The 26,919-nt window shown below is 59.0% G+C and overlaps 1 protein-coding gene across 16 annotated transcripts in view; it reads left to right on the top strand.

Annotated features, from left to right (window-relative positions):
* The first annotated feature begins 876 nt into the window (after positions 1 to 876).
* Positions 877 to 26,919, top strand: part of KMT2D (lysine methyltransferase 2D) — a 40,802-nt gene continuing 14,759 nt past the window's right edge. For 5 of the 16 annotated variants that reach the window (XM_051845421.3, XM_051845425.3, XM_051845424.3 and 2 more), the window contains exons 1-39: positions 877 to 1,014; positions 5,037 to 5,122; positions 5,374 to 5,500; positions 5,657 to 5,862; positions 5,963 to 6,072; positions 6,190 to 6,352; positions 6,669 to 6,834; positions 6,923 to 7,037; positions 8,237 to 8,394; positions 8,582 to 8,727; positions 8,828 to 10,465; positions 10,578 to 11,677; positions 12,106 to 12,219; positions 12,526 to 12,636; positions 13,241 to 13,345; positions 14,288 to 14,469; positions 14,610 to 14,774; positions 14,866 to 14,975; positions 15,059 to 15,106; positions 15,596 to 15,817; positions 16,039 to 16,158; positions 16,249 to 16,362; positions 16,582 to 16,712; positions 16,798 to 16,945; positions 17,115 to 17,180; positions 17,319 to 17,429; positions 17,619 to 17,765; positions 17,850 to 17,934; positions 18,102 to 18,343; positions 18,454 to 18,527; positions 18,744 to 18,794; positions 18,907 to 20,718; positions 20,822 to 21,004; positions 21,085 to 21,221; positions 21,413 to 23,292; positions 26,032 to 26,155; positions 26,310 to 26,394; positions 26,488 to 26,554; positions 26,664 to 26,896. In XM_051845421.3, the coding sequence (XP_051701381.1) occupies positions 5,074 to 5,122; positions 5,374 to 5,500; positions 5,657 to 5,862; positions 5,963 to 6,072; positions 6,190 to 6,352; positions 6,669 to 6,834; positions 6,923 to 7,037; positions 8,237 to 8,394; positions 8,582 to 8,727; positions 8,828 to 10,465; positions 10,578 to 11,677; positions 12,106 to 12,219; positions 12,526 to 12,636; positions 13,241 to 13,345; positions 14,288 to 14,469; positions 14,610 to 14,774; positions 14,866 to 14,975; positions 15,059 to 15,106; positions 15,596 to 15,817; positions 16,039 to 16,158; positions 16,249 to 16,362; positions 16,582 to 16,712; positions 16,798 to 16,945; positions 17,115 to 17,180; positions 17,319 to 17,429; positions 17,619 to 17,765; positions 17,850 to 17,934; positions 18,102 to 18,343; positions 18,454 to 18,527; positions 18,744 to 18,794; positions 18,907 to 20,718; positions 20,822 to 21,004; positions 21,085 to 21,221; positions 21,413 to 23,292; positions 26,032 to 26,155; positions 26,310 to 26,394; positions 26,488 to 26,554; positions 26,664 to 26,896 (10,845 nt within the window). In that variant the 5' untranslated portion in view covers positions 877 to 1,014; positions 5,037 to 5,073. The remainder of the gene's footprint in view (positions 1,015 to 5,036; positions 5,123 to 5,373; positions 5,501 to 5,656; positions 5,863 to 5,962; positions 6,073 to 6,189; positions 6,353 to 6,668; positions 6,835 to 6,922; positions 7,038 to 8,236; positions 8,395 to 8,581; positions 8,728 to 8,827; positions 10,466 to 10,577; positions 11,678 to 12,105; positions 12,220 to 12,525; positions 12,637 to 13,240; positions 13,346 to 14,287; positions 14,470 to 14,609; positions 14,775 to 14,865; positions 14,976 to 15,058; positions 15,107 to 15,595; positions 15,818 to 16,038; positions 16,159 to 16,248; positions 16,363 to 16,581; positions 16,713 to 16,797; positions 16,946 to 17,114; positions 17,181 to 17,318; positions 17,430 to 17,618; positions 17,766 to 17,849; positions 17,935 to 18,101; positions 18,344 to 18,453; positions 18,528 to 18,743; positions 18,795 to 18,906; positions 20,719 to 20,821; positions 21,005 to 21,084; positions 21,222 to 21,412; positions 23,293 to 26,031; positions 26,156 to 26,309; positions 26,395 to 26,487; positions 26,555 to 26,663; positions 26,897 to 26,919) is intronic. The other 11 variants (XM_051845422.3, XM_089308273.1, XM_070052188.2 and 8 more) reach the window with 9 other exon arrangements.

The raw sequence follows: 26,919 nt of genomic DNA, 5'->3' as shown, positions 1-26,919 counted from the left end.
TGCACTACTTTCCTCTCCGGTTGCAAATGGCTGCCTCGTTCCCCACTTTCCGCTCAGTTTCCTGACCCCCCGGCGCCGGGAGCCGGGGTTGGGCCATGCACCTCTAGGCCCCCCGCGACCACAGCCAGCCGGGGGTCGAGGGGGTGCCGCTGACCGGAGCCGGCCAGGCCGGGGGCGGGGCAGCTCCCGAGGCCAGAGGGGAAGGGAGGCGAGCGCTGGGCCTGGAGCGGCCGGCGGGGAGCGGGCAGAGGGCTCGTACCGCCCGCCCCTTCCTCTTTCTCGCCCACCTACCCTCCTCCTCCCTTCCCGGGGTGGGGGGGCCGGGGAGCAGAAGGTGGGGGGCTCGAGGCCGCCGAGGGCGAGCGCTCGGGGTCGAGGAGCCCGGCCGCTGGGTGTGTGTCAGGCTCAGCCCCGCGGCCCCGCCGGCTCCGCGTCGCCGCCGTAGCTCGCGCGGCCCCGGGGCGCCGGCCCGGGGCGGGGGAAGAAGGGCTCGGCGCTGCGGCCGGGGGGCGCTGCGGCCGGGGGGCTCCGCTTTGCTCCGGCCCGGGCGCGCGCGGCGGCGCGGCGCTCCTTCCGGGCTGCGGGGAGGCGCCTCGGCGTTCCATCTGGAGAGCCCCGGCGTTCCGCGCGAGCCCGGCGCGGGCGGCCGGGGCGCTGGCCGGGCCCCGGGACTGAGAGGCCGCCCGGCGGCGCGGATGCACAGCCTGCTTGCCCAAGATCAAAGCCACCGGTGCTCTCTTTGTGTCCGCTCGGGATTCGTCGCCCTGGGGCTGTCCATGGAAACCTAAACTGCTGGAACCCGAAGCAGAGAGCCTCCCCCCCCTCACCCCTTCAGCTGCTTGCTTTTTTTTCGTGGGGAGGGTGGCCACTCCGACCTGGATTTACCGTTCTTGGCCCCCGTGAGCCCCCCCGTGCGGGGGGCGGCTGTGATCGCTCTGGCGGTTGGAGGTCGGGGAGCGGCCCGGGCTCTGGCCATGTTCTCGGATGAGGATTTCTGGATCGCCCTGTGAAGAGGTGAGTGGAGTCTGCCCGCCCGCCAGGGCCCAGGAAAGGTTGAACTTGGGGGCACGGCCAGATGGACTCTCTTTGGCCAGAGCTGGCTTTGGGTCGGGGGAGGGGGTGGGTACCAGGCCTGGGGAGGGCTCCCTTGGCAGGCAGGGTCTGTCAAGGGAAGCCGAGCCCGGTAAGCCGGGACAGAGCTGAGGCCTGGTGTTGTGGGGTGTGCCTCTTTAAAGACGGGGGGCTCGGGGAGCCACGGGAGTTTGGGAACGTGTCCAGGGAGCCTGTCTGCCTGTTTATTTTTGTGTTGGGGGGAGTCCGGCTAAACTAGGACCCAGGCCTTGATGCCAGGAGCCAGTCCCGGGCTGCTGCCTCGCCTCCTCTCGGGGTTCCTTGTGGGTTTTGGGATGGAACAACTCGGAGTTGGGAGTGGGGGTGCCGCTGCCGGGTCAGGCTGACTTCCAGGGTGGACCCTAACGTTGCTCCTGCTTGCCCCGGTGCCCAACAGCAGTGTCTGGGAGGCTCAAGGAACCCTAACTCCTCAACAGGCCTCCCTTCTGTGGGTGAAGGGGAGGCTGTGTGGAAAGTGGCCAGTGTGATCCAGGGGCTGGTTGGGGCTGCTGCGGCCCCCGCTGTTCCACTTTAAATTACCCCTGCCCAGCAAAGTGACCCCAGCAAGGCCTAGTGCTGTCTTAGCCTGCTTCACCTCCCCTCCTCTTGGGATGGACATAATCTCCTGGGGATTATAGAGGAGGCCGTTGAGATTTGCTCCCTGCGAATGTGGGCTGCAAAAAAAAAAAAAAAAAGAAAGAAAAAGAAAAAGAAAAAAGAAAAAAAATGGCTTTTGTCTCCTGCTTTCTCTGGGGCCTGATGTGGAGAGCTGGCTGCCCAGGAGTCCCTTGGCCTGTGCTACAGGCCCCTCCCAGACCCCTTCAACCCTTTTCTAAGCAGGGACTGTTGACTAGGCCCCTAGGCCTCTCTCAGCCTTGCAGAGGTAGGGTGGCCTCTACCTCTTAGGAGGAGAAGCCAGCGGTTTCCAGCCCTGGCAGGAGGGGTTGGGGAGAAGGGGTGTGTGTATGCACACAGGAAAGGTGCAGCACGAGCCTCCTGCTTCTGGGCTCCGGGCTGAGATAGCCCCTCTCACACCTGTCATGCTGCCCAGCGGGGATTCGGCTGTGCATTTTGCTCCCTCCCTGCACCCTCTCCAACATACATGTGCTAGCTCTCTTTGAGTCTGGTCTTGGAAAGGCAGAAGTGGGGGGTTTTGCCCTTGGGAGGTGTGAGAGGTGGCACAGGGGTGGTAGAGATAGGTGAGCTGTCAGCCCTGTTCCCTGCTCCTAACCTTCCCTGGAGGATGCCTTCTGCTGTCTCCAGATAACTCCCATGGGTGAGGCTGCTCCCTGGGAAGCTGTGGCTGCCCCTGGACAGAGCCAGGGACATTCAGAGGGTCTGCAGCGCCAGTGTTGCTTCCTGGAGGGCTGACTCAAAATGGGGGTGGGGCGAGGTGTGGTTTGATCCTCAGACTGGGAACCAGGAAGTCCTGAGTCCTGCTGAAGAGCTGTTCACTCAAGGGCCTGCTTCTGCCGTGGACCTCTCCAAGTCTCTATTTCCCCCTGGGCTGGGAGAATGAGGACGAGCTGCTGGTCTGGGAGGAGGCAGAGGAGTGAGGTAGATGGAGAGTAATCCCTGCCGACCTCTTGCTGTTGGGGGCCTTTTAGGTAGGACTGAGGAGTGTCAGCACCATATTCCACTCTGGCGAGGCACTAGCCCAGTTTAGATCCAGGGAAAGACCCTCGTGGGGTGTGTGTTGTGTGTTTACTGGCTTTGAATAATGGGGCTTAAGGGGGGGCCTGTGGTCTTTTTTTTTTTTTTTTTTTTTTTTTTTTTTTTTTTTGCTGAGTTATGTTCAGGGGCCTGATCATTGGGCCTTGGCATTAGGGTACAGGTGGTAGACTGGAGGTGCGCCTCCCTAGATTCTTTTTGGGACAGCCGACAGGATCCTCTGATTCTCGGTGGCTGCCTAAGTGGGATGGAGGTGGCTTCTGTACCTTCTTGGGCAGTGCCAACCTTACCAGGCGAGAGGGCTGTACTTGGGGGAGTGTGGGGGAACCTGCCCCTCTGGCCTTGTGTGAGGCAGTCCTCCTACCCACTGTACTATTGCTGTCGCTTCTTTATTTCTTGCTGCCTGTGGCTCCTTCGGCCTTGGCTTCGAGAGTAGAGCTGGTGGAGAAACTCTGCGGCAGGTGGTGGTGGTAAGATACCGGAAAGTGCAAACATCCAGAAACTGGGACCTCTTTGGACCTTTGGGGTGTGGCTGGGCCTTGAACAACTGCATAGGAAAGGGGGCCTGGCTCCTGTCCCGAGCTCCCTCGTGGAGCTCCTGCTTCCCTCGGGTTGCTTCTGGGTGCTCCTTGAAGTTCCAGAGCGGCTTTGCTGTGCGCTGGCCCAGGACCCACCCTTGCTTTCAGGTGTGGTTGTGTGGCAGGTTTGGGGATGGAGGTGGCAGGTGGCAGGTGATCTTGGCTTTCCCTGTCCAGTAGATGATGAGTGTTAGCAGGGGGGAAAAGTGGGAGAATTTCCCAGCCTACGACGTGTTGGTTCAGTGGGTGTTGCTGATAGGTGGAAATGCAGTATGAACTCGAGGGAGGAGGGCTGATTTTGTGGTTCTTGGGGGTCGTTTGCCAGTCTTGGGCACCTGGGAGGGTTCCCCCTATGCCTTTTTTAAGTGTACGTGCTGCTGAAATGAGCACTGCCCCCGTTGCACCCCAGGCAGCTCCTGTTTGGGAGGAGTGGGTTATGGTCATTCTGGGTAGAGGAGAAGGTAGGAGATCAGGCTCTGGAGTGCGCTCACCACTTATAGTCTTCTTAGGGACCGCCCCCATCAGCGCCTTCTCAGTCACCTCGAGCTCCCTCTCCTATCGCTCACCCTGGTAACTCTTCTTATTCTTTACTCCCCTCTTTGACTGTGCCGGGCTTAGTCCCACCTGTCAGCTCCAGGAAAATATGCCCAAAGGTGTGGTTCGCAAGTTTTTGAAGGATGACTCTAGCGTGTTGCATTGGCCTCTGGTACAGGCAGGCATGTCTTCCAAGAGGGGACTTGGGACCGTTACTCCCTCTGCCCCCCACCCCCCAACTCCTCAGTGTGTGTGGAAACCCTGCCTGACGGAAGAGGAAGGAAGCTACTCAGCTCTGCTATGTCCTGTCCTGTTTAGAACTCCTCCAAGTGGCAGTGTGCTTCCTGAGACTACAACTCCCAGCATGCCTAGCTCCAGGCCTGACTACACATGCTCAGTAACTCTTAAGGCACACTTACTGTTAACTACTAGGGGCAGCTGAGGAGGAAGGGCAGTTGGTGTCGCTAAGGGCAACAACCTGAGGCCTTCAGGCTGGGTTAGGGCAGGGGCCAAGGGTGGGCCTGAGCTGGATCTGGACTGACAGTGGGTGGAGATCGGGGAGTTTTCCTCTGTAGTGGTTGGGATTGGGATATCCTCATTGAGACCAGCAGAGGTGGAGGAGATCCGTTCATGCTTAGGCTTTAGTTCCAGTAGTGTGTTCCATCTCTCACAAGGTCCCAGACCACCGCTGGAAGAGGGATCTGGGCCGAACTCAGACTTCCTGGGTTGGCACCGACAGGCCTCCAGGATGGCAGTGAGGAGCAGCACAGGGGGCACAGGGCCCCCCAGAAACCAGGGACTCAGAGATGAGGCAGAGTGTGATGCTAGCTCTAAGTGGGATGTACTTCTGGTTGGATGCTGTTGCCCTGGGAACTGTTACAGAGGAGGCTGGAAGTGGGACAGCGGAGTGGGTCCCCTGAGAATCCAGAATGGGCAAACAGGGTTTATGTTTACCTGGAGAGGAACTGGATGGTGGCACAGGGCTAGGGAGAATGACTTTCCTTGTCATTAGTGTAGCATTTCTAGGTAAGGCTTTGCTCTGGGGTCTGGGTACCATGAGCTGACTTCCCCCTTGAGATTCTGGAAAAAGTGCTTATTGAGGAGACTCCCTGGACAGACAGATACCTCTTCTGGCACCAACAGGTCTCCCCGAGAGGGCCCTGCCCAGTCGGAGAGAGGGATGGCCAGCCAGAAACCGCCTGGCGAGGATAAAGACTCAGAACCGGCAGGTGAGTAGGGTGCGTCCTGGGTGTGCTGTCAGCTTTCTGTCTTCGTGGGCAACCTTAGACTCCTGGTGCTGATGTAAGGACGCGGACTATGTCTGTGTACTCGGCGGGTAATTACAGGACTTTGTTCTTTGAAACAGAAGTTTAACTGCCATCGCAGGTTCACTGATGGCTTTGGATGATCTTGCGGATCCGGGGGAGTGGACGTGGTTTGTAACTCCGGCTGACGTGAGCCGCGTTGTCTGTTGTTTCAGCTGATGGAGCTGCAGCTTCTGAGGAGCCAGGTGCCCCTGAGCCCGAGCTTCCCAGCCCTCACGTGGGGGAGGCGTCTGTCCCCAGTCCTGGGAGTCCCAGGCTTCAAGGGCCTCGCGGGGACTGCAGGTAACTCGCGTTGGGGAGTCGGGGATAGGAAGCACCCAGGAGGGTTTGATTTGCGAATCTGGGGCTCTGAAGGAAGAGGATTGTTTGGGGAGCAGGGGCCTGCTGGATCATGGGTTTGGCGGGCCTGGCACAGTGCTGATGCTTGTGTGTCCACAGTGAGGGTCCAGCGCGGCGCTGTGCTCTCTGTAACTGCGGGGAGCCTAGTCTGCATGGGCAGCGCGAGCTGCGGCGCGTTGAGTTGCCGTGTGACTGGCCCCGGTGTCCAGTGGTGTCCCCCGGGGGGAACCCAGGGCCCAGTGAGGACCTGTCACAGATTGGTTTCCCTGAGGGCCTTACACCTGCCCACCTGGGAGAACCTGGAGGTGAGTGAGGGAAGTGGGGGCAGGCCACGGGGAAGGGGCTCGGCGTGGGCACCTTGTTGTTAACTCTTTCCTTTCTGTTTACCTGTTCCTACCTGTGAAGGGTTCTGCTGGGCTCACCATTGGTGTGCTGCGTGGTCAGCAGGCGTGTGGGGGCAGGAGGGCCCAGAACTATGTGGTGTGGACAAGGCCATCTTCTCAGGGATCTCACAGGTGGGGCTGGGGTGAGGGGACTGCATAGGCATAAGGGCAGGCAGGCTGGGGTGGGCATCCTGGGGCAGGGCCAGAGGGGGCTGGCTGGCACTTGAGGCTTTGTCTCCACCCTGACAGCGCTGCTCCCACTGCACCAGGCTCGGTGCCTCCATCCCGTGCCGCTCGCCCGGTTGTCCACGGCTTTACCACTTCCCCTGTGCAGCTGCCAGTGGTTCCTTCCTGTCCATGAAGATGCTGCAGCTGCTATGCCCAGAGCACAGTGACGGGGCTGCACATCTGGGTGAGGAGCTCTGCCCTTTGGACACAGGGCAGGTGATGGGCACTCATCAGAGTGTGTGCTTATGTGCCATCAGGAAGTGTGAACGTTGTGAGCCCAGGGGTGGGGGCTCTGCCTGGCTCCCTGACTGTAATGTCTGTAGGGCCTGGGATAGTAGTAGGCACCCAGTCACTCTCTCTGTCTCATTCACCCCGTGTTGCAGAATACCTCTTGGGTGCCCAGCACCATGCTGAGTCTTGCAGAATATCTCTTGGGTGCCCAGCATCATGTCTTGTGAGGCACCTGCAGGTGACCTGTGCTGTGTGCCCTTCCCCTGCAGAGGAGGCGCGCTGTGCTGTCTGTGAGGGGCCGGGGGAATTGTTTGACCTGTTCTTCTGTACCAGCTGTGGGCATCACTATCACGGGGCCTGCCTGGACACTGCTCTGACTGCTCGCAAGCGTGCTGGCTGGCAGTGCCCTGAATGCAAAGTGTGCCAAGCCTGCAGGTAAGAACGGGAGGGCAAGAGGGAAGCACAGCTTAGGGTGGAAAATGAAGGTGGGAAGGACACTGTGGTGTTCCCCATGTCCCCACAGGAAACCTGGGAATGACTCTAAGATGCTGGTCTGTGAGACATGTGACAAAGGATACCATACTTTCTGCCTAAAACCACCCATGGAGGAGCTGCCTGCTCATTCTTGGAAGTGCAAGGTGAGTGACCCCTCTTCATGCCTAATTCTATCCCACAGACCTCTCAGAATATTCCTGTGGTAACAAGTCAAGCACAAAGGGACTTCAAGAAGTTGGCGCAGCAGTTAAGTCGCTGCTTCCAACACCCACGTCCCACATCAGAGTGTCTGGTTTGAGTCCCGGCTACTCTGCTTCCGATCCAGCTTCTTGCTGGTGTGAACCCTGGGAGGCAGCAGGTGATGATGGCTCCAGTACTTGTGTCTTTGCCACTCATGTGGGAGACCTAAATTGAGTTCTGGGCTCCTGACTTTAGCCTGGCCCAGCCTTGGCTGTTGCAGCCATTTGGGGAGTAAACCAGTGGATGAAAGATCTCCATCTCTCTCTCTTTTCTCCCCGTTCCCCCGACCTTTGTCTCTTATTTTCAAATAAGATAGAAATAAAAAGAAAAATGGTAAAAGTTTGTGGAAAATGGAGTTAAAAGGTAAGTTTATTTTGGTGTAAAGAATCTGGAAATCCACGCATATGGAGGATATCACAGAGTTCACGGAAAATGAATATTATGAAAACTATGCATAGATTTCAAAACTTTCACACCGAAATGAACTTTTCTTAAAAATTTATTTATTTATTTATTTGAAAGGCAGAGTATCAGAGAGAGACCTTCTGTCCGCTGGTTCAATCCCCAGATGGCCACATATGGGATGCCAGCACTGCAGACGGCGGCTTAAGCTGCTGCGCCACAGCGCCGGCCCCCAAAGTAAACTTTTAGAACTTTTTTTTTTAAGGGATTTGCTTATTTATCTGAAAGGCAAAGTTACAGAAAAGGAGAGACAGAGATAGCAATCTTGATCCACTGGTTCACTCCCCAAATGGCCACAATGGCCAGAACTGGACCAGGCTGAAGCTAAGAGCCAGGAACTCCAATCGGGTCTCCCATGTGGGTGGCAGGGGCCCTAGGACTTGTTCTGTCTGCTGCCACTCTCCCAGGTGCATTAGCAAGAGCTGGATCAGAAGTGTAGCAGTGGGGATTTGAATTGGAACTCCTGTTATGAGATGCCAGTATCATAAGCAGTGGCTTAACCTGCTGCATCACAAAGCTGGCCCCCAAAATAAACTTGGACTTCCATTTCCCTTGAACTTTTTGAAGTCCCCTCGTATCTTCTTCCAGTCTCTGCTGTCTGTCTGACCAGTGCCTTTTTGGCCCGCTCCCTTCTCCCTAGGCATGCCGGATATGCCGGGCCTGTGGGGCAGGCTCAGCAGAGCTGAGTCCCCACTCTGAGTGGTTTGAGAACTACTCCCTCTGTCACCGCTGTCACAGAGCCCAGGGAGGTCAGCCTGTCAGTTCTGTGGCTGGGCAACATCCCCCTGTCTGTAGCAGGTAAGGGTGCGGGCTGGCAGGAATTGGGATGGGCGGTGGGAAGGACTGGAACTTAAGTGGCCTTTGAGGAGAGAGCAAGCACTAGGGTGGGGAGGAAGGCCTGCGGCCTTCCCCCTGCTGCAGGGTACTGTCTGTGCATTGTTAGCTGGCGAGAGCCACAGTGCCTGCTTCCCTGTACCCTCTGCAGATTTTCACCCCCAGAGCCTGGTGACACCCCCACTGACGAGCCCGATGCTCTGTACGTTGCATGCCAAGGGCAGCCAAAGGGCGGGCACGTGACCTCTATGCAACCCAAGGAACCGGGGCCCCTGCAATGTGAAGCCAAACCACTAGGTGAGTAGGATTTGAGGGTCCTTTTCCTCTGTGGTGAGAGATGGCCTGTGCTTTGGTGCACACCTGAGCTAGGTAGGAGTACAGTGTCTTGTGTCTACAGGGAGAGCAGGGACCCAACTTGAGCCCCGGTTGGAGACCCCCCTGAATGAGGAGATGCCACTGCTGCCCCTCCCTGAGGAGTCACCCCTGTCCCCGCCGCCTGAGGAGTCACCTACATCCCCGCCGCCTGAGGCATCGCGCTTGTCCCCGCCACCGGAGGAGTCTCCTCTGTCTCCTCCGCCTGAGTCGTCACCCTTTTCTCCACGGGAGACGCCCCTGTCCCCGCCCCCTGAAGCATCACCCCTGTCCCCGCCATTGGAGGAGTCCCCGCTGTCCCCACCACCTGAGGAATTGCCCACTTCCCCGCCACCTGAAGCATCGCGCCTGTCTCCACCGCCTGAGGAGTCGCCCATGTCGCCCCCACCCGAGGAGTCGCCCATGTCACCACCACCGGAGGCATCTCGCCTGTTCCCACCTTTTGAAGAGTCTCCCCTGTCCCCTCCCCCTGAGGAGTCTCCCCTCTCCCCACCACCTGAGGCTTCACGCCTGTCCCCACCACCCGAGGACTCGCCCATGTCCCCACCACCTGAAGACTCACCCATGTCTCCCCCTCCTGAGGTGTCGCGCCTGTGCCCACCGCCTGAGGAGTCCCCCCTGTCCCCACCGCCTGAGGAGACTCCCACATCACCTCCCCCTGAGGCCTCACGCCTGTCCCCGCCACCGGAGGACTCACTCATGTCCCTGCCCTTGGAGGAGTCACCTCTGTCACCGTTGCCTGAGGCACTGCCACCCTGCCCCCGGCCTGAGGAACCACGACTCTGCCCGCAGTCTGGGGAGGCGCGCCTGTCTGCTCAGCCTGAGGAGCTGTGCCTGTCCCTTGCACTTGAGGAACCCCGTCTGTCCTCACAGCCTGAGGAGCTGCACCCGTCCCCTGTGCCTGAGAAGCCACACCTGTCCCCCCAGTCTGAGGAACCTCAACTGTCCCCCCGGCCTGAAGAACCACACCTGTCCCCCCAGTCTGAGGAACCTCATCTGTCCCCCCGGCCTGAAGAACTGCGCCTGTCCCCCCAGTCTGAGGAACCTCAACTATCCCCCCGGCCTGAGGAACCGCCCCTGTCTCCTGGGCCTGAGGAGCCACACCTGTCCCCTCAGCCTGAGGAACCTCAACTGTCCCCTCAATCTGAGGAACCACACCCGTCCCCTCGGCCTGAGGAGCCACACCCGTCCCCTCAGCCTGAAGAACCCGCCCTGTCCCCCCGGCCTGAGGAACCACACCTGTCCCCCTGGCCTGAGGAACCACGCCTGTCACCCCGACCTGAGGAGCCACACCTGTCCCCCAAGTCTGAGGAACCTCATCTGTTGCCTCAGCCTGAGGAACCTGCCCTGTCCCCCCGGCCTGAGGAATTGCACCTGTCCCCTCGGCCTGAGGAACCACACCTGTTGCCCGGGCCTGAGGAGCCACCCCTGCCCTCTCGGCCTGAGGAGCCGCACCTGTCCCCCCAGCCTGAGCAGCCAGGCCAATGCCCAGTCCCTGAGGCACTGCCCTTGTTCCCCCAACCTGGGGAGCCATCCTTATCTCCCTTGCTTGAAGAGCCAGCTCTGTCTGAGCCTGGGGAACCACCTCTGTCCCCTCTGCCTCAAGAGCTGCCTTTGTCTCCATCTGGGGAGCCATCTTTGTCACCTCAGCTGATGCCACCAGGTAAGGTAGTAGTCCCTGACCCTGGGATGTTGGTATCCCCTTTCTCTGGGAACATCTGAACCCCTCATGGTGCATCTGATCTAAGAGCCCCTCTTTTTTTCTTTTCCTCCAGATCCTCTTCCTCCTCCACTCTCCCCCATTATTACAGCTGTGGCCCCACCAGCCCTGTCTCCTTTGGGGGAGTTAGGGTACCCCTTTGGTGCCAAAGGGGATAGTGACCCTGAGTCACCATTGGCTGCCCCTATCCTGGAGACCCCCATTAGTCCTCCACCCGAAGCTCACTGCACTGACCCTGAGCCTGTGCCCCCCATGATCCTCCCCCCCTCCCCTGGCTCCCCACTGGGCCCGGCGTCTCCCATCCTGATGGAGCCCCTTCCCCCTCCGTGTTCTCCCCTCCTGCAGCATTCCCTGCCTGCCCCAAGTCCTCCTCCCTCCCAGTGCTCTCCTCCTGCTCTGCCATTGTCTGTGCCCTCCCCGTTGAGTCCGGTCGGGAAGGCAGAGGAGCTCTCAGATGAGCCTGAGCCGCATGAGATGGAGACTGAGAAGGCCCCAGACCCTGAGTGCCCAGCCTTGGAACCCAGTGTCACTAGTCCTCTCCTCTCCCCAATGGGGGACCTGTCCTGCCCTGCCCCCAGCCCTGCGCCAGCCCTGGAGGACTTCCCTGGCCTTGGGGAGGACGCAGCCCCTCTGGATGGGATGGATGCTGCTCGTGCACAGCCAGAGGCTGGAGAGGCCCCTGGCAGTGAACTGAAGGGCTCCCCTGTGCTCTTGGATCCTGAGGAGCTGGCCCCTGCGACCCCTATGGAGGTCTATGGCGCAGAATGCAAGCAGATAGGGCAGGGCTCTCCTTGTGATGAGCAGGAGGAGCCATGTGCAGCGGTGGCCCCCACACCACCCATTCTCATCAAATCTGATATTGTTAATGAGATCTCCAACCTGAGCCAGGGTGATGCCAGTGCCAGTTTTCCTGGTTCAGAGCCCCTGCTGGGCTCTCCTGACCCCGAAGCGGGGGGCTCCCTGTCCATGGAGCTCGGGGTGTCTACAGATGTCAGTCCAGCCCGTGACGAGGGCTCCCTGCGGCTCTGTACCGACTCGCTGCCAGAGACTGATGACTCGTTATTGTGTGAGGCCGGGACGGCCGTCAGCGGAGGCAAAGCTGAGGGGGACAAGGGGAGGCGCCGGAGCTCTCCAGCCCGCTCCCGCATCAAGCAGGTGAGGAGATGTCTCTTCGTGGGATGAGGTCAATGTGTTGGCACTGTCGGAGGTCCAGTCTTGTGCTAGCGATAACCTTCCTGCTCGGCTTACTGAATCCTGGACTTTTGGTGATTTTGTAGTCCGATGTTTGGCTTCACTAGGGAGATACTGATACATGGAGGGGGCGGTGCAGATCACCTGCCCTGGTTCATGGTCACTCAGTAGTAGAATTGGTACTCTCACGTTGGCCACTCCTCCACCTTGAGGGAGAATGGGCCGGGTTTGGACTCGAGCCACCTGCTTGTTGGTGTCTGGGAGCTTGGCTCTTGCCCTTGCCCTGAGTGGACCTCCTTGCTGTATTACCTGTCTGGCTCCGGTCTTCCATCCTAGCTTGGAGACCCAGCACGCCGACCCTTAACGTGCCCCTGTGATTGTCCTCCGCTCAGGGTCGCAGCAGCAGTTTCCCAGGAAGACGCCGGCCCCGTGGGGGAGCACACGGAGGGCGAGGCAGAGGACGGGCCCGGCTGAAATCCACTACTTCTTCAGTTGAGACTCTGGTAGTAAGGAGAGACCCGCCATTCCCCCACCCCCACCCCAGCACACTTTGGATGCCTCTTTCAGTCCAGCCTGTCGCCCCGCCTCGCCTGAGTCTGTGCTCCTGTCCATTCAGCCTCTAGGCGTCTGTCTGGAATCTCTGCCATTGGGCTGAGGTCTGGCTTGGGGGCTGGGGTGCTCTTGTGCCTCTTAGTCCTGCCTCCTGGCCTTCATCTTAGCCAGGGCTCCCCCCTCCCTGCTGAACCATGCAGGAAGGCGGTTTAGTTGGGCAGATTCACCTGCCTCACTTCCCATGACTCTCTGCCCTTAAGGTTGCTGACATGGACGGTTCCCCCAGCAAGGAGGAGGAGGAGGACGACGACGACACCATGCAGAACACCGTGGTTCTCTTCTCCAACACCGACAAGTTTGTTCTGATGCAGGTACTGTGCTGGCCTGGGGCAGTCCCGTCCTCGGCGGGGAGATCTGGTGTAGCGAATGTTGTGAGTTTTGGTGGGAGAGGCAGTGAGGAAAGCTAGGATGTCCTTGTGGGGATGCTACCTGAGTGTCAGGAACCCAGTTACTTGAGCTAGCACCGCTGCCTCCCAGGGTCCGAATTAGCAGGACATTAGAGTCAGGAGCTGGAGGCGGATGTGGAACTCAGGTAGTTTGTGCGTGTAGGCGTCCAAAAGGTGTCTTAACTCCTAGGCCAGATGGCCACCCTGTGAGTAATCCTGAAGCTGATAGGCTGGTGTCATGTATGTGAGTCTACCTCCTCTTACCTTTCTTTAAGTTCTTAGGACCTTTACCCACGTCAGGCTTTATAAATTCAAAAGTTACCTGACGAGGTGAGCGAGGCATCCTGGGAGGGAGCCATGTCTGTGGGTTGGTTGGGTAGGAGGCACAGAGCCCTGTGGTGGCTGCCAGTGTCCTAGGGCTGTGGGATGGACTGCCGACATCCCCACTCCCTGGGCTCAGGTTAGTCAGTTGGCTGGGCCTGCATGAGAGGAGACCCAGCTGGACATGTGTTTCTGCTTGTTTCCCCAGGACATGTGTGTGGTGTGCGGCAGTTTCGGCCGAGGAGCAGAGGGCCACCTCTTGGCCTGCTCGCAGTGTTCTCAGTGCTATCACCCTTACTGTGTCAACAGCAAGGTGAGTTCAGTGCCCAGGAGCACGGGCTGTGGTGTAGGGCCAGTGGGTTCTCACCTAAGTCCCTTAGCCTGGCCACACTGCTGCTTAAAGCAGCCACTGGTCATAGAAGTCATTCATGATTATCAAGCATGTCTTGGGGAGAAGTACTTTGGAACTCATGACAATTTCTCTGTGGTAGATGATGACTCGCTGGGGTAATTCAATACATCATATAAACTATGATAACTTTTTAAATTTTTTTTTTGAGAATCAGAGTTTCCACCCACTGGTTCACACCTCAAATGCCTGCAGCAGCTGGGGCTGAGATGGGAGATCGGTAGCCACTCAGGGTCTCCTGTGTGGGTTGCAGAGACCCAGCAACTTGAGCCTACCCCTGCTGCCTCCCATGGCCCATGTTCATAGGAAGCTGGAATGGGGCAGAGCCATAGGACTCAAACCCAGGCATTCTGTTACAGCTGCAGGTGTTCCAGATGGTGGCTTAGCCATTAGGCCAAAAGCTGGCCCCTAAACTATGACAGCTTTACTAGTAGGAAACACGCAATTGCCGAGAGATACATAGAACATAAAATCATGAGTACACATTTTTTGACCTAATCATGATCTGTTGTTTTGGGGTTTTGTCTACTGCTAACATTCAGTACCTTGCAGCACTAGCAGGTTCTAACTGTCAAGGGAGCACAGGCCTACCCAGTCTTGCGAGGCTTGGCTCCTGACAAGTTGCCATTCCACTCTTAGGGTGAGGCAGAGGGTGGATGGAGAAGCATCCCTGGGCTTCAGAGATCCCTGGAGCCTGAGTTCAGAGCCACTGATTTGGGAGCAGGAGCACCCCTGTGCTCCAGTGGAAGTCTGACCTGGCTGCTGAGGTCACCCCAGCCCCAGTCCGTGCACAGTCCCATCCTGCTCTGCACTCAGAGCCTGAGGCATTCTCGCCTTCTCCGTCAGATCACCAAGGTGATGCTTGTGAAGGGCTGGCGTTGTGTGGAGTGCATCGTGTGTGAGGTGTGTGGCCAGGCCTCTGACCCCTCCCGCCTGCTGCTCTGTGACGACTGCGACATTAGCTACCACACGTACTGCTTGGACCCCCCACTGCTCACTGTGCCCAAGGGTGGCTGGAAGTGCAAGTGGTAAGGAGGCCTGGGGTCTTCAGGGGACGTGGGGCCTGAGGAGCTGGAACGCCAAGGACGTGGTGGAGGCCATGTTCCTAGTGGGTGCCTCTGGGTGCCTTGAGCAGGGAAGGTGTTAAGGATCTTTGTGCTCCTCCCAGGTGTGTGTCTTGTATGCAGTGTGGGGCTGCCTCCCCTGGCTTCCACTGTGAGTGGCAGAACAGTTACACACACTGTGGGCCCTGTGCCAGTCTGGTGACCTGCCCTATCTGCCACGCTCCATACGTGGAAGAGGACCTGTTGATTCAGTGCCGCCACTGTGAACGGTGAGACGGTCCCTTTCCCCTCGAGCTGGCTCCTGCTTCCCTGCGCCAGCCTCGTGTGGTGGGGGCTCACCTCCTGTCTCTGCTCTCCCAGGTGGATGCATGCTGGCTGTGAGAGCCTCTTCACGGAGGACGATGTGGAGCAGGCAGCCGATGAAGGCTTTGACTGTGTCTCCTGCCAGCCCTACGTGGTGAAGCCTGTGGGTGAGTACCAGGTGTGGGGGAGTTGGGGCAGGGGCCTGCTGTGGGGCAGGGCCTCAACCGGCACCGCTGTGTCCTCTCTGCAGCACCTGTTGCGCCTCCAGAGTTGGTGCCTGTGAAAGTTAAAGAGCCAGGTGAGTCAGGCTCTGATGGCCATAGACACTGTCTAGTTCCAATGCCCAACTTCATCTTCTCATTTTAAGAGGAAGAAACACAGGCCCAGGGAGGGGAGAACCCGGCCCACAGCTCCCTAGAAGCTCACAGTGGAGCTTGGACCGAAGCAAGCCTCTGTTTTCCTGGGCGGTGTTCCTTTCAGCAGGCGTTGTGGGTTCTCTCCTCAGTGAAGGGGGCTGAGCAGTCTTCCTGCGTCACGAGGCAGGCGCTGCTCTCTGGCGTTTGGGGATCCAGCAAGTGGGGAGCCCAGGCCCAAATCATGAGCAAAGCTAGGCTTCTGTAGAAGCAGTCTCTTCTCCCACTCCCTGGGGTCACTGACCACTCAAGCCTCAACTGGTACCCCCTTGCTGTCCCAGCTTCTCCCTCAGGTGGGACATAGGTTGCAGATTAGAGTTGTGGGTTCTTGGGGCCACCCCACCCAGGGGTCATGTGCTTTGCTCCTGTTGCAGAGCCCCAGTACTTCCGCTTTGAAGGTGTGTGGCTGACGGAAACAGGCATGGCGGTGCTGCGTAACCTGACCATGTCGCCCCTGCACAAGCGGCGCCAGCGGCGTGGACGACTTGGCCTCCCAGGCGAGGCAGGGCTGGAGGGCTCCGAGCCGTCAGATGCCCTCGGCCCTGATGACAAGAAGGATGGGGACCTGGACACCGAAGAGCTTCTCAAGGGCGAAGGTTGGCCTGGGGACTTGGGGTGGGGGGTTGCAGAGTGGTGGGAATGCCCTGTGGGGGTTGGGACCCTGGGTGGGGTCTGCATTGTCTTTCCCAGTCGCCCTCCAGCCCCATTGGTCTTGTCCAGCCAGCACTCTGGCAAGGGGCTTGGCGCTGTCCTGCGGCAGGAGGGTGTGGTGGGCCCATGCCGCTGATCTGCCTGTCTGTCCTGTCACCATCCATAGGTGGCGTGGAGCACATGGAATGTGAAATTAAATTGGAGGGCCCTGCCAGTCCTGACGTAGAACCTGGCAAAGAGGAGACCGAGGAAAGCAAAAAACGCAAACGCAAACCCTATCGGCCTGGTGAGGTCCTGGGCTGGGCAGGCGGAGCAGCGAGCGGTGGCCCACCGGGACCCCCAGTGCTGCTCATTCCTCAGCTCTGTCTCTTCGCAGGCATTGGTGGTTTCATGGTGCGACAGCGGAAATCCCACACACGTGTGAAAAAGGGACCTGCTGCACAGGCGGAGGTGTTGAGTGGGGATGGGCAGCCCGACGAGGGTGAGACGGGTGAGGGCACCAGTGGGACCTGGGAGAAGGTGGGGATCACTGTACTTAATGGGGGCACAGCCAGGTGGCCTGGGGGGAGCTCACTGAAAGAGCCAGGAGGGTGTGGTAGGCCCAGCTCGTGCCAAGGAGGGGACCAGGCGGAAATGTGCCACCTGGCCAGGTTGGGTGCAGTGTCCCTGATGGGTCCAGAGAGGCTGACCCTGCTTGTAATATCCACAGTGATGCCTGTAGATCTGCCTGCAGAGGGCTCCGGGGAACAGGGCTTAGTGGATGGAGATGAGAAGAAGAAGCAGCAGCGGCGAGGGCGCAAGAAGAGCAAACTAGAGGACATGTTCCCTGCGTACCTTCAGGTGGGCCTCAGTCTGCCAGGGTGAGGGAGGCGGCTGTGCCATGCAGGGCAGGAAGCAGCCCCTTTCTCCCTGACTCCCCCCACAGGAAGCCTTCTTTGGGAAGGAGCTGCTGGACCTGAGCCGAAAGGCCCTTTTTGCGGTTGGGGTGGGCCGGCCGAGCTTTGGACTAGGAACACCCAAAGCCAAGGGGGATGGAGGTTCAGATAGGAAGGAGCCTCCCACCTCACAGAAAGGTTTGTTGTGTGGGAATATGGTGGGCTCCCTCTTGCTGGCAAGTGTATCTGGTGGCAGATGGGCTGGTGCTTGGGCTCCAGGAGTGCAGGGTGGCCTTGTGGAGCTGGGCACCCGCTCTGGCGCCAGGTGCAGACGGTCTCTGATTGGAGTGGTCACTGTTGCTCCTAGGAGATGATGGCCTTGATGTTGCAGACGAGGAGTCCCATGGCCCTGAGGGCAAGGCTGACACACCAGGTGAGGGCTGCTGTGGGACCAGGTTCTGTCTTGGCCTTTACCTTTGTCAGTCTTAAATTAGAGGCTGGGACCCGGCCAGTGGCCAGCGTGGTACCTGCACACTGGCTTTGGCTGATGGCTTTCTCCTGGCAATTGCAGGACCCGAGGATGGGGGTATAAAGGCATCTCCAGTGCCGAGTGACCCCGAGAAGCCAAGCACTCCAGGTGAAGGGATGCTTAGCTCTGACTTAGACAGGATCCCCACGGAAGGTGAGGCTGTGACCCATACCTCTTCGTGTGTAAGGGTCCGCTGTGGGAGAGGAAGGTCCTGGGGGGACTACACAATGTGTGCAGTTGCCTTGCTGGGAAATCCTGGCCACCCTTGGCCATGACTGTGGGTGGACCTGGGGTACCCGCTGAACTTGCCCGTCCTTGGTGTGCTTTGTCCTTCTGCCCCAGAACTGCCCAAGATGGAATCCAAGGACCTGCAGCAGCTCTTCAAGGATGTGCTGGGGTCTGAACGAGAGCAGCACCTGGGCTGTGGAACCCCTGGCCTGGAAGGCAGCCGCACACCGCTGCAGAGGCCCTTTGTCCAAGGTGATACAGGTGGGAATGGTTTGACGACTGGCATGGTCACCTTGCTCCCAGGAGGGCCAGTTTCTCGCTTGTCTAATCCTGTTCCTCTTGTAGGTGGACTCCCTTTGGGTAATCTGCCCTCCAGCAGCCCAATGGACTCCTACCCTGCCCTCTGCCAGTCTCCTTTCCTGGACTCTAGGTTGGTACCTATGCTGAACTTTGGTGGGCAGTCTCTACATCCTCTCCCTCTATCTGGGCCCATGCTCTGCAGTCCAGCGTTTCCCCACCCCTTTGTCTGGGCTGGGGCAGGGCTTGGGTGGGGCTTGGCACCCCTGCCTCCTGTGACTCTCTGCCCCTGCGCCCCAGGGAGCGCGGGGGCTTCTTCAGCCCAGAACCCGGTGAGCCAGACAGCCCTTGGACGGGCTCAGGGGGCACCACGCCCTCCACCCCCACCACCCCCACCACGGAGGGCGAGGGCGACGGGCTCTCCTATAGCCAGCGGAGTCTGCAGCGCTGGGAGAAGGATGAGGAGTTGGGCCAGCTCTCCACCATCTCCCCTGTGCTCTATGCCAACATTAACTTTCCTAATCTCAAGCAAGATTACCCAGGTACCTGTGGGACAAGGGCAGGAGGACAGCCTGGCAGTGTGGCCCATGTCTGGGTGGGTGGGCAGGGGGCATCTGCCAAGACTGTGTCCCTCCATCCCTTTGCTCTGCAGACTGGTCCAGCCGTTGCAAACAGATCATGAAGCTCTGGAGAAAGGTCCCAGCCGCTGACAAAGCCCCCTACCTGGTGAGACAGACAGGAGCATGGACCAGTGTGGAAGTTGAGAGGGAGGGAGGCGGCTCGGGGAGGTGGTTCACCTCAGCTCTCTCTCCACCCTCACCTGGAAAGCGTCTGGGCTGGAAGGGATCAGCGTCTGTGTGGGGAGTGTGAATGATGGTGTGTGGGCCGGGGGGTGGCCATGAGGCTGAGCGTTGGGCTCTCTGTGTGTCCTGTATCCCTCAGCAAAAGGCCAAAGATAACCGGGCAGCTCACCGCATCAACAAGGTGCAGAAGGTGAGTGGGGGCTGGGCCGGGCCGTGCTGTGCTGTGCTGTGCTGTGCTGTCAGGGGCCTGCAGTGGGGCCCACTGCAGCAGCCTGACTGCCCTGTGCCTGTGTGCCCTGCAGCAGGCTGAGAGCCAGATCAACAAGCAGACCAAGGTGGGCGACCCAGCCCGTAAGACTGATCGACCGGCCCTGCATCTCCGCATTCCCCCCCAGCCGGGGGCCATGGGCAGCCCGCCCCCTGCTGCCGCCCCCGCCGTTTTCATTGGCAGCCCCACTCCCCCCGCCGGCATGTCTACCTCCGCGGACGGGTTCCTGAAGCCGCCAGCGGGCACCGTGCCCGGCCCCGACTCGCCCGGTGAGCTCTTCCCCAAGCTCCCACCCCAGGTGCCCGCCCAAGTGCCTTCGCAGGACCCCTTTGGACTGGCCCCTGCCTACGCCCTGGAGCCCCGCTTCCCTGCGGCACCACCCGCCTACCCTGCCTATCCTAGTCCAGCTGGGGCCCCTGCTCAGCCCCCAGTGCCCAGTGCCTCCGCTCGTCCTGGGACTGGCCTGCCAGGGGAATTCCACAGCACTCCCCCTGGCACCCCCCGACACCAGCCCTCCACACCTGACCCCTTTCTTAAGCCCCGCTGCCCCTCACTGGACAACCTGGCTGTGCCTGAGAGCCCAGGGGTAGGGGGAGGCAAGGCTTCTGAGCCCCTGCTCTCACCCCCACCTCTTGGGGAGTCCCGCAAGGCCCTGGAGGTGAAGAAGGAAGAACTTGGGGCATCCTCCCCGAGCTATGGGCCCCCAAACCTGGGTTTTGTTGACCCACCCTCCTCAGGCCCCCACCTTGGTGGCCTGGAGTTAAAGGCCCCTGATGTCTTCAAAGCCCCTCTGACCCCTCGGGCATCTCAGGTAGAGCCCCAGAGCCCGGGCTTGGGCCTCCGGCCCCAGGAGCCACCTCCTGCCCAGGCTTTGGCTCCTTCTCCCCCGAGCCACCCAGACATCTTTCGCCCTGGCCCCTACCCTGACCCCTATGCCCAGCCCCCATTGACTCCTCGGCCCCAGCCCCAGCCCCCTGAGAGCTGCTGTGCCCTGCCCCCTCGCTCACTGCCCTCTGACCCTTTCTCCCGAGTGCCCGCCAGTCCTCAGTCCCAGTCCAGCTCCCAGTCGCCATTGACGCCCCGTCCTCTGTCTGCTGAGGCTTTCTGCCCATCCCCTGTCACCCCTCGCTTCCAGTCCCCTGACCCTTACTCCCGCCCACCCTCACGCCCTCAGTCCCGCGACCCGTTCGCCCCGTTGCATAAGCCTCCTCGACCCCAGCCCTCTGAAGTTGCCTTTAAGGCTGGGCCTCTGGCCCACACTCCCCTGGGGGCCGGGGGCTTCCCAGCAGCCCTGCCCTCGGGGCCAACCGGTGAGCTCCATGCCAAGGTCCCAAGTGGGCAGCCCCCCAGTTTTGCCCGTTCTCCTGGGACAGGCGCATTTGTGAGCACCCCATCTCCTATGCGTTTCACTTTCCCTCAGGCAGTGGGGGAGCCTTCCCTCAAGCCCCCTGCCCCTCAGCCTGGTCTCCCTCCACCCCATGGGATCAACAGCCATTTTGGGCCCGGCCCCACTTTGGGCAAGCCTCAAAGCACAAACTACGCAGTAGCCACGGGGAACTTCCACCCATCGGGCAGCCCCCTGGGGCCCGGCAGCGGGTCCACAGCGGAGGGCTATGGGCTGTCCCCGCTACGCCCCACATCAGTTCTGCCACCACCTGCACCCGACGGATCCCTCCCCTACCTGTCCCATGGAGCCTCACAGCGGGCCAGCATCACCTCTCCAGTCGAAAAGCGAGAAGAACCAGGGGCTGGAATGAGTAGCTCTTTGGTGGCACCTGAACTCCCAGGTACCCAGGACCCTGGCATGTCCAGCCTCAGCCAGACAGAGCTGGAGAAGCAGCGGCAGGTGAATGGGCACCCTGGAGCTGAGCTCCCCCACCCTCATCTACTGTCCCTGGGCCGGTCCTGTGATTGGAGTTGAATGGGCTTACCTCTTGTCTGTCATGCAGCGCCAGCGACTCCGTGAGCTGCTGATTCGGCAGCAGATCCAGCGCAACACCCTGCGGCAGGAGAAGGAAACAGCTGCGGCAGCTGCAGGAGCCGTGGGGCCCCCTGGCGGCTGGGGTGCTGAGCCTAGCAGCCCTGCCTTTGAGCAGCTGAGCCGGGGCCAGGCCCCCTTTGCTGGGACTCAGGTAGGTCAGGTGGCAAGGAGAAGTGGGGCTGTGATCCCGAAGGGTAGCCTCCCCTTCATCTTCATCTGCCTGTCTTATAGGATAAGGGCAGCCTCGTGGGCTTACCCCCCAGCAAGCTGGGTGGCTCTGTCCTGGGGCCAGGAGCCTTCCCCAGTGATGATCGACTCTCGCGGCCACCTCCCCCAGCCACGCCTTCCTCCATGGACGTGAATAGCCGGTGAGGCTCCAGGAAGTTTCCTGGGCGTAAACCAAAGGGTCCCATTGTTCCCACCATCTTATACTGCCTCTCGTTTTCCTGTCTCATCCGTCCTTCCCGGACATCACTTGGTCTCCTCACTCCTTTCCCCTCCCTGCCCTAAGCCCGTGTTCTGGCCCTTTTGCCTTCTGATTTCCTGCGTATTCTTCCAGGCAACTGGTAGGAGGCTCCCAGGCCTTCTATCAGCGAACGCCCTATCCTGGGTCCCTGCCCTTGCAGCAGCAGCAGCAGTTGTGGCAGCAACAGCAGCAGCAGCAGCAGCAGCAGGCGACAGCAGCAACCTCCATGCGACTCGCCATGTCCACTCGCTTCCCATCAGCTCCTGGACCTGAGCTTAGTCGCCAAGCCCTGGGGTCCCCCTTGGCAGGAATTCCCACCCGCTTGCCAGGCCCTGGCGAGCCAGTGCCTGGTCCAGCTGGTCCTGCCCAGTTTATCGAGTTGAGGCACAATGTACAGAAAGGACTAGGCCCTGGGGGAGCTCCATTTCCTGGTCAAGGCCCCCCTCAGAGACCTCGTTTTTACCCTGTCAGTGAAGACCCCCATCGACTGGCTCCGGAAGGGCTGCGGGGCCTGGCGCTGTCAGGCCTTCCTCCACAGAAACCTTCAGCCCCACCGGCCCCTGAGCTGAGCAACAGCCTCCATCCCCCGTCCCACACCAAGGGTCCCACCCTTCCAGCTGGCTTGGAGCTGGTCAGCCGGCCACCCTCGAGTACGGAGCTTGGCCGCCCCCCTCCTCTGGCCCTGGAGCCCGGGAAGTTAGCCTGCGAGGATCCTGAGCTGGATGATGACTTTGACGCCCACAAGGCACTAGAGGATGATGAAGAACTTGCTCACCTGGGGCTAGGTGTGGATGTGGCCAAGGGTGACGACGAACTGGGCACCCTGGAGAACCTGGAGACCAATGACCCCCACCTGGATGACCTGCTCAACGGAGATGAGTTTGATCTGCTGGCCTACACGGACCCGGAGCTGGACACTGGGGACAAGAAGGACATCTTCAACGAGCACCTGAGGCTGGTGGAGTCAGCTAACGAGAAGGCCGAGCGGGAGGCCCTGCTGCGGGGGGTTGAGCCAGGACCCTTAGGCTCTGAGGAGCACCCTGCCCCCATTGCTGATGCCGCTGAGCCCCGCCTGGCATCCGTGCTCCCAGAGGTGAAGCCCAAGGTGGAGGAGGGTGGGCGCCACCCCTCCCCTTGCCAATTCACCATCACGACCCCCAAGGTAGAGCCAGCACCTGCTACCACTTCCCTTGGCCTAGGCGTGAAGCCGGGGCAAACTGTGATGGGCAGCCGAGAGCCCCGGATTGGTACAGGGCCGTTTTCCAGCAGTGGGCATGCAGCGGAGAAAGCCCCCTTTGGGGCCACAGGAGGACCACCAGCTCACCTGCTAGCCCCCAGCCCACTGAGTGGCCCAGGGGGATCCTCCCTGTTGGATAAGTTTGAGCTCGAGAGTGGATCCCTGAGCTTGCCCGGTGGCCCTGCAGCATCTGGGGATGAGCTGGACAAGATGGAGAGCTCTCTGGTGGCCAGCGATCTACCCCTGCTCATCGAGGACCTGTTGGAACATGAGAAGAAGGAGCTGCAGCAGCGGCAGCAGCTCTCGGCACAGCTGCAGCCGACTCCGCAGCAGCAGCAGCAACAACAGCAGCATCCTCTGCTGTCCGCAGCAGGCCCTGCCCAGGCCATGCCTCTGCCCCATGAAGGCTCTTCTCCAAGTCTGTCTGGACCCCAACAGCAGCTTTCCCTGGGTATCGGAGGGGCCCGGCAGCCAGGCTTGGGCCAGCCGTTGATGCCCACCCAGCCGCCAGCCCATGCTCTCCAGCAGCGCTTGGCCCCATCCATGGCCATGGTGTCCAACCAAGGGCACATGCTAAGTGGGCAGCATGGGGGGCAGGCAAGTTTGGTGCCCCAGCAGAGCCCACAACCAGTGCTGTCCCAGAAGCCCATGGGCACCATGCCACCTTCCATGTGCATGAAGCCTCAGCAGCTGGCGGTGCAGCAACAGCTGGCTAACAGCTTCTTCCCAGATACAGGTAACCTCAGCAGGTGTCATGGCTGGTTCCTCAGGGTGATCATTGTCACCACCAAGTGTGGGCTCTGATCCTAGAGACCCTTTAAGATGATCCCTGGTCAAGGGAGGTGGGATGTTAAGGGCTTTGGCTGAATAGCCATCCTACTCACTGTAGCTTTTAAGGGAGGGAGCAGCTTCTGGCATGCAGTGGGCATTCTAGCATGTGAATGAGTAAGTGGGGGCCAGCACCACGGCTCAATAGGCTAATCCTCTGCCTACGGCGCCGGCACACTGGGTTCTAGTCCTGGTTGGGGCGCTGGATTCTGTCCCAGTCGCTCCTCTTCCTGTCTAGCTCTCTGCTCTGGCCCGAGAGTGCAGTGGAGGATGGCCCAAGTCATTGGGCTCTGCACCTGCATGGTAGACCAGGAGAAGCACCTAGCTCCGGGCTTCGGATCAGCGCAGTACGCCGGCCGCAGCGGCCATTGAGGGGGTGAACCAACGGCAAAAGGAAGACCTTTCTCTCTGTCTCTCTCACTGTCCACTCTGCCTGTCAAAAAAGAAAAAAAAAAATGAGTGGGAACTTTGCACGAGCACATCTGACAGCAAAGGCTTTGTGGGTGTGGTGAGGCTCAGAGTTAAGGTCTTGGAGAGAAGCAGGGCCAGAACAAACAATTGGGACAGTGAAAGACGGAGGGAGGTGGCAGTGGCAGGAAAACTGCTAGGCTGTTTGAATAGTGATGAGTGGGCAGTGCCAGAATTTTGGACAGGTGAGAACAGGGTGGAGGGCAGGGCCAGTATCTGTTTCCATCTACCTCGCTAATGCACCTAGGGAAGCAGCCGATGATGGCAAGAGACCCAGTTGGAGTTCTCAGCTTTTGGCTTTGACCTGGCCCAGCTCTGGCAGGCTGTTGTGACCACTGGGGAGTGAACCAGTGCATGAGAGGTCTCTGTCACTCTGCCTTTCAAATAAATAATTCCTTGGGGGGCGGGGAGGAATTGGGGGAAGAAGGGGCAGATTGGGGCAGATTGAGGAAGACCTCAAATTACCATGGCATTTCTTGAGTAACTGGTATTTGCCAAGCCGTATGCTGAAGGCTACTCACTGTCCAACTTAAGGATCACAGCAGACTCCCTGAAAAGGTAGTGTTATTCTGTGGCAGAGGAGGGCAAGCGGCTGGCAGAGCTGGATCTGAGTCCTGGTACTTACTTTGTAGTTACATTGCCTCTGAATTCCAGGACAGGGATCCGTGCCAATCTTCCAGAAAGTAGGGGAGTCAGACATGTTTTCTGAGTGGTGGAGAAATGCACAAGGGCACAGGGTTTTAGGAATGTAGGAGTTTTTGGTGGTCACTCACTCCTTGTTGACTCGGCATCCTGGACAGACTATAGACTAAGGCTACAGGTGAGGGTATGCTGTATCCAGGACAGCTGTGGCATCTAGGCCTTTGCCAGTGTGTGTATCTTGGGTTCTTTCTAGAAAATATTTATTTATTTGAAAGGCAGAGCAAGAGAGAGAAATGGCAGGCATGGGGCGGGGAGGTGGAGACAGAGGTCTTCCCCATCTGTTGGTTTATTCCTCAAATACCTGATACAGCCAAGCTGAACCAAGTGGATGGCAGCCACACAGAGGGCAGGTCCTGGATCAGAGTCAGAGTCACTGGGACGGTAACTGGTACTCAGCTGGTGCCCTGAGCCATGGGTTAGCCTGCGCCATGCCAGCCCCTGCGTCTGGGTTTGGCCACGCTAGTTGCAGAAAGACCACTACTTGAAGAGTACTTTCCAGATCCTTAAGGTTACTCATGCTCTTGTTCCTTCTGATCCTGAAAAAGAGTAGGAACCCTGATCTTTGTCAAACAGAGGGATAACCTGGGGCTTAAAGAGTGAAGTGACATTGATAGATGAACTCAACAAGTATTTCTTGAGTCCCTTTTGCGAGCACTATGCAAGTCAAAGCAGGATCGAATGTCCTGTGGATAACAGCAGTTAGCCAGGCTCAGCTAGCTCAGTGGTCCTGCCGTACTGCACCTTTACTCCATGTGGCTGGGCGAGATCAGCTTGTCGGGAGAGATAACAGATGTCCGATGGGTCTTCAGAAAAGTTCATGGAAAGTGTCAATTTTGAAAAGCACCATATGGATTTTCAAAATGTTTGCTTCAAAATAAGTTTATCTTTTCATTCCATTTTCCATGAACTTTTAAAAATATATATTTTTGAACTTTATTCATTTATTTATTGGACAAATCAAAGAGAAAGAGGAGACACAGAACTGGGGGTTGAACCCCAAGCACTCCACTGTGGAGTGTGAGCATCCCAGCTAGTGCCTGCCGTCTGTTTTCCACGAACTCTTTTTTTTGTTTTATTTTTATTTTATTTTTTTGACAGGCAGAGTGGACAGTGAGAGAGAGAGACAGAAAGAAAGGTCTTCCTTTGCCGTTGGTTCACCCTCCAATGGCCGCCGGCGGCCGGCACGCTGTGGCCGGCGCACCGCGCTGATCCTATGGCAGGAGCCAGGTACTTATCCTGGTCTCCCATGGGGCGCAGGGCCCAAGCAATTGGGCCATCCTCCACTGTACTCCCTGGCCACAGCAGAGAGCTGGCCTGGAAGAGGGGCAACCGGGACAGAATCCGGCGCCCCGACCGGGACTAGAACCCATTGTGCTGGCGCTGGCCTTCTACGAACTCTTTGAAGTTCTTTCATGCAGTGGAGCATTGACCCTCCCCGCCCCCAAAAGTCCAGCTCACTTTGCTTTTCCTTCTGCAGACCTGGATAAATTTGCTGCTGAAGATATCATTGATCCTATTGCAAAAGCCAAGATGGTGGCTCTGAAAGGCATTAAGAAAGTGATGGCTCAGGGCAGCATTGGGGTAGCACCCGGTATGAACAGGTGAGACTCTGGGCTGGCGTGGGCTGGTGCTGGTCTTTTTTTTCCTCTAGTTAACACCCATTCCCTTCTTGGCACTCCCTCCCTCCTATCTTCCTTCTTTGCCTTTTGACTCTCCCATTGCCAACACGTACTCTTTATGCTTGGTGGACTCCAGGCAGCAAGTGTCCCTACTAGCCCAGAGGCTCTCAGGGGGACCTGGCAGTGATCTGCAGAATCATGTGGCACCTGGGAGTGGCCAGGTAAGTGGCCAAGTGGGAATAGGATCTTCAGACACCATTGTTAGGTTCCGGCATGAAACAGTGACCCTTCAGCAGTATCTCTCATCATCGCAGGAGCGGAATGCCGGTGACCCCTCCCAGCCTCGTCCCAACCCACCCACTTTTGCCCAGGGAGTGATCAGTGAGTACAGGGCGTGGGAGGAAGGTGTGAGGAAGTGGTTTGGGACAGATGGAGGAAGAGAGATTGGGATCACCATGTGGTGGGACCTGACCCCTGTCTCCTCTCCCAGACGAGGCTGACCAGCGGCAGTATGAAGAGTGGCTTTTCCATACCCAGCAGCTCCTACAGATGCAGCTAAAGGTGCTTGAGGAACAGATTGGTGTGCACCGCAAGTCCCGGAAGGCCCTGTGTGCCAAGCAGCGTACTGCCAAAAAGGCTGGCCGTGAGTTCCCGGAAGCTGATGCCGAAAAGCTCAAGTTGGTTACAGAGCAGCAGAGCAAGATCCAGAAACAGCTGGATCAGGTAGGGCAGCTTGCACCTAGCAG

This window comes from Oryctolagus cuniculus, chromosome 11 (assembly GCF_051225735.1).
Source record: "Oryctolagus cuniculus isolate XC-2025 breed Fujian yellow rabbit chromosome 11, ASM5122573v1, whole genome shotgun sequence".
In the NCBI taxonomy this organism is placed as follows: Eukaryota; Metazoa; Chordata; class Mammalia; order Lagomorpha; family Leporidae; genus Oryctolagus; species Oryctolagus cuniculus.
The sequence above is the reverse complement of the archived record's forward strand: the minus strand, read 5'-3'. Positions and strand labels throughout refer to the sequence as shown.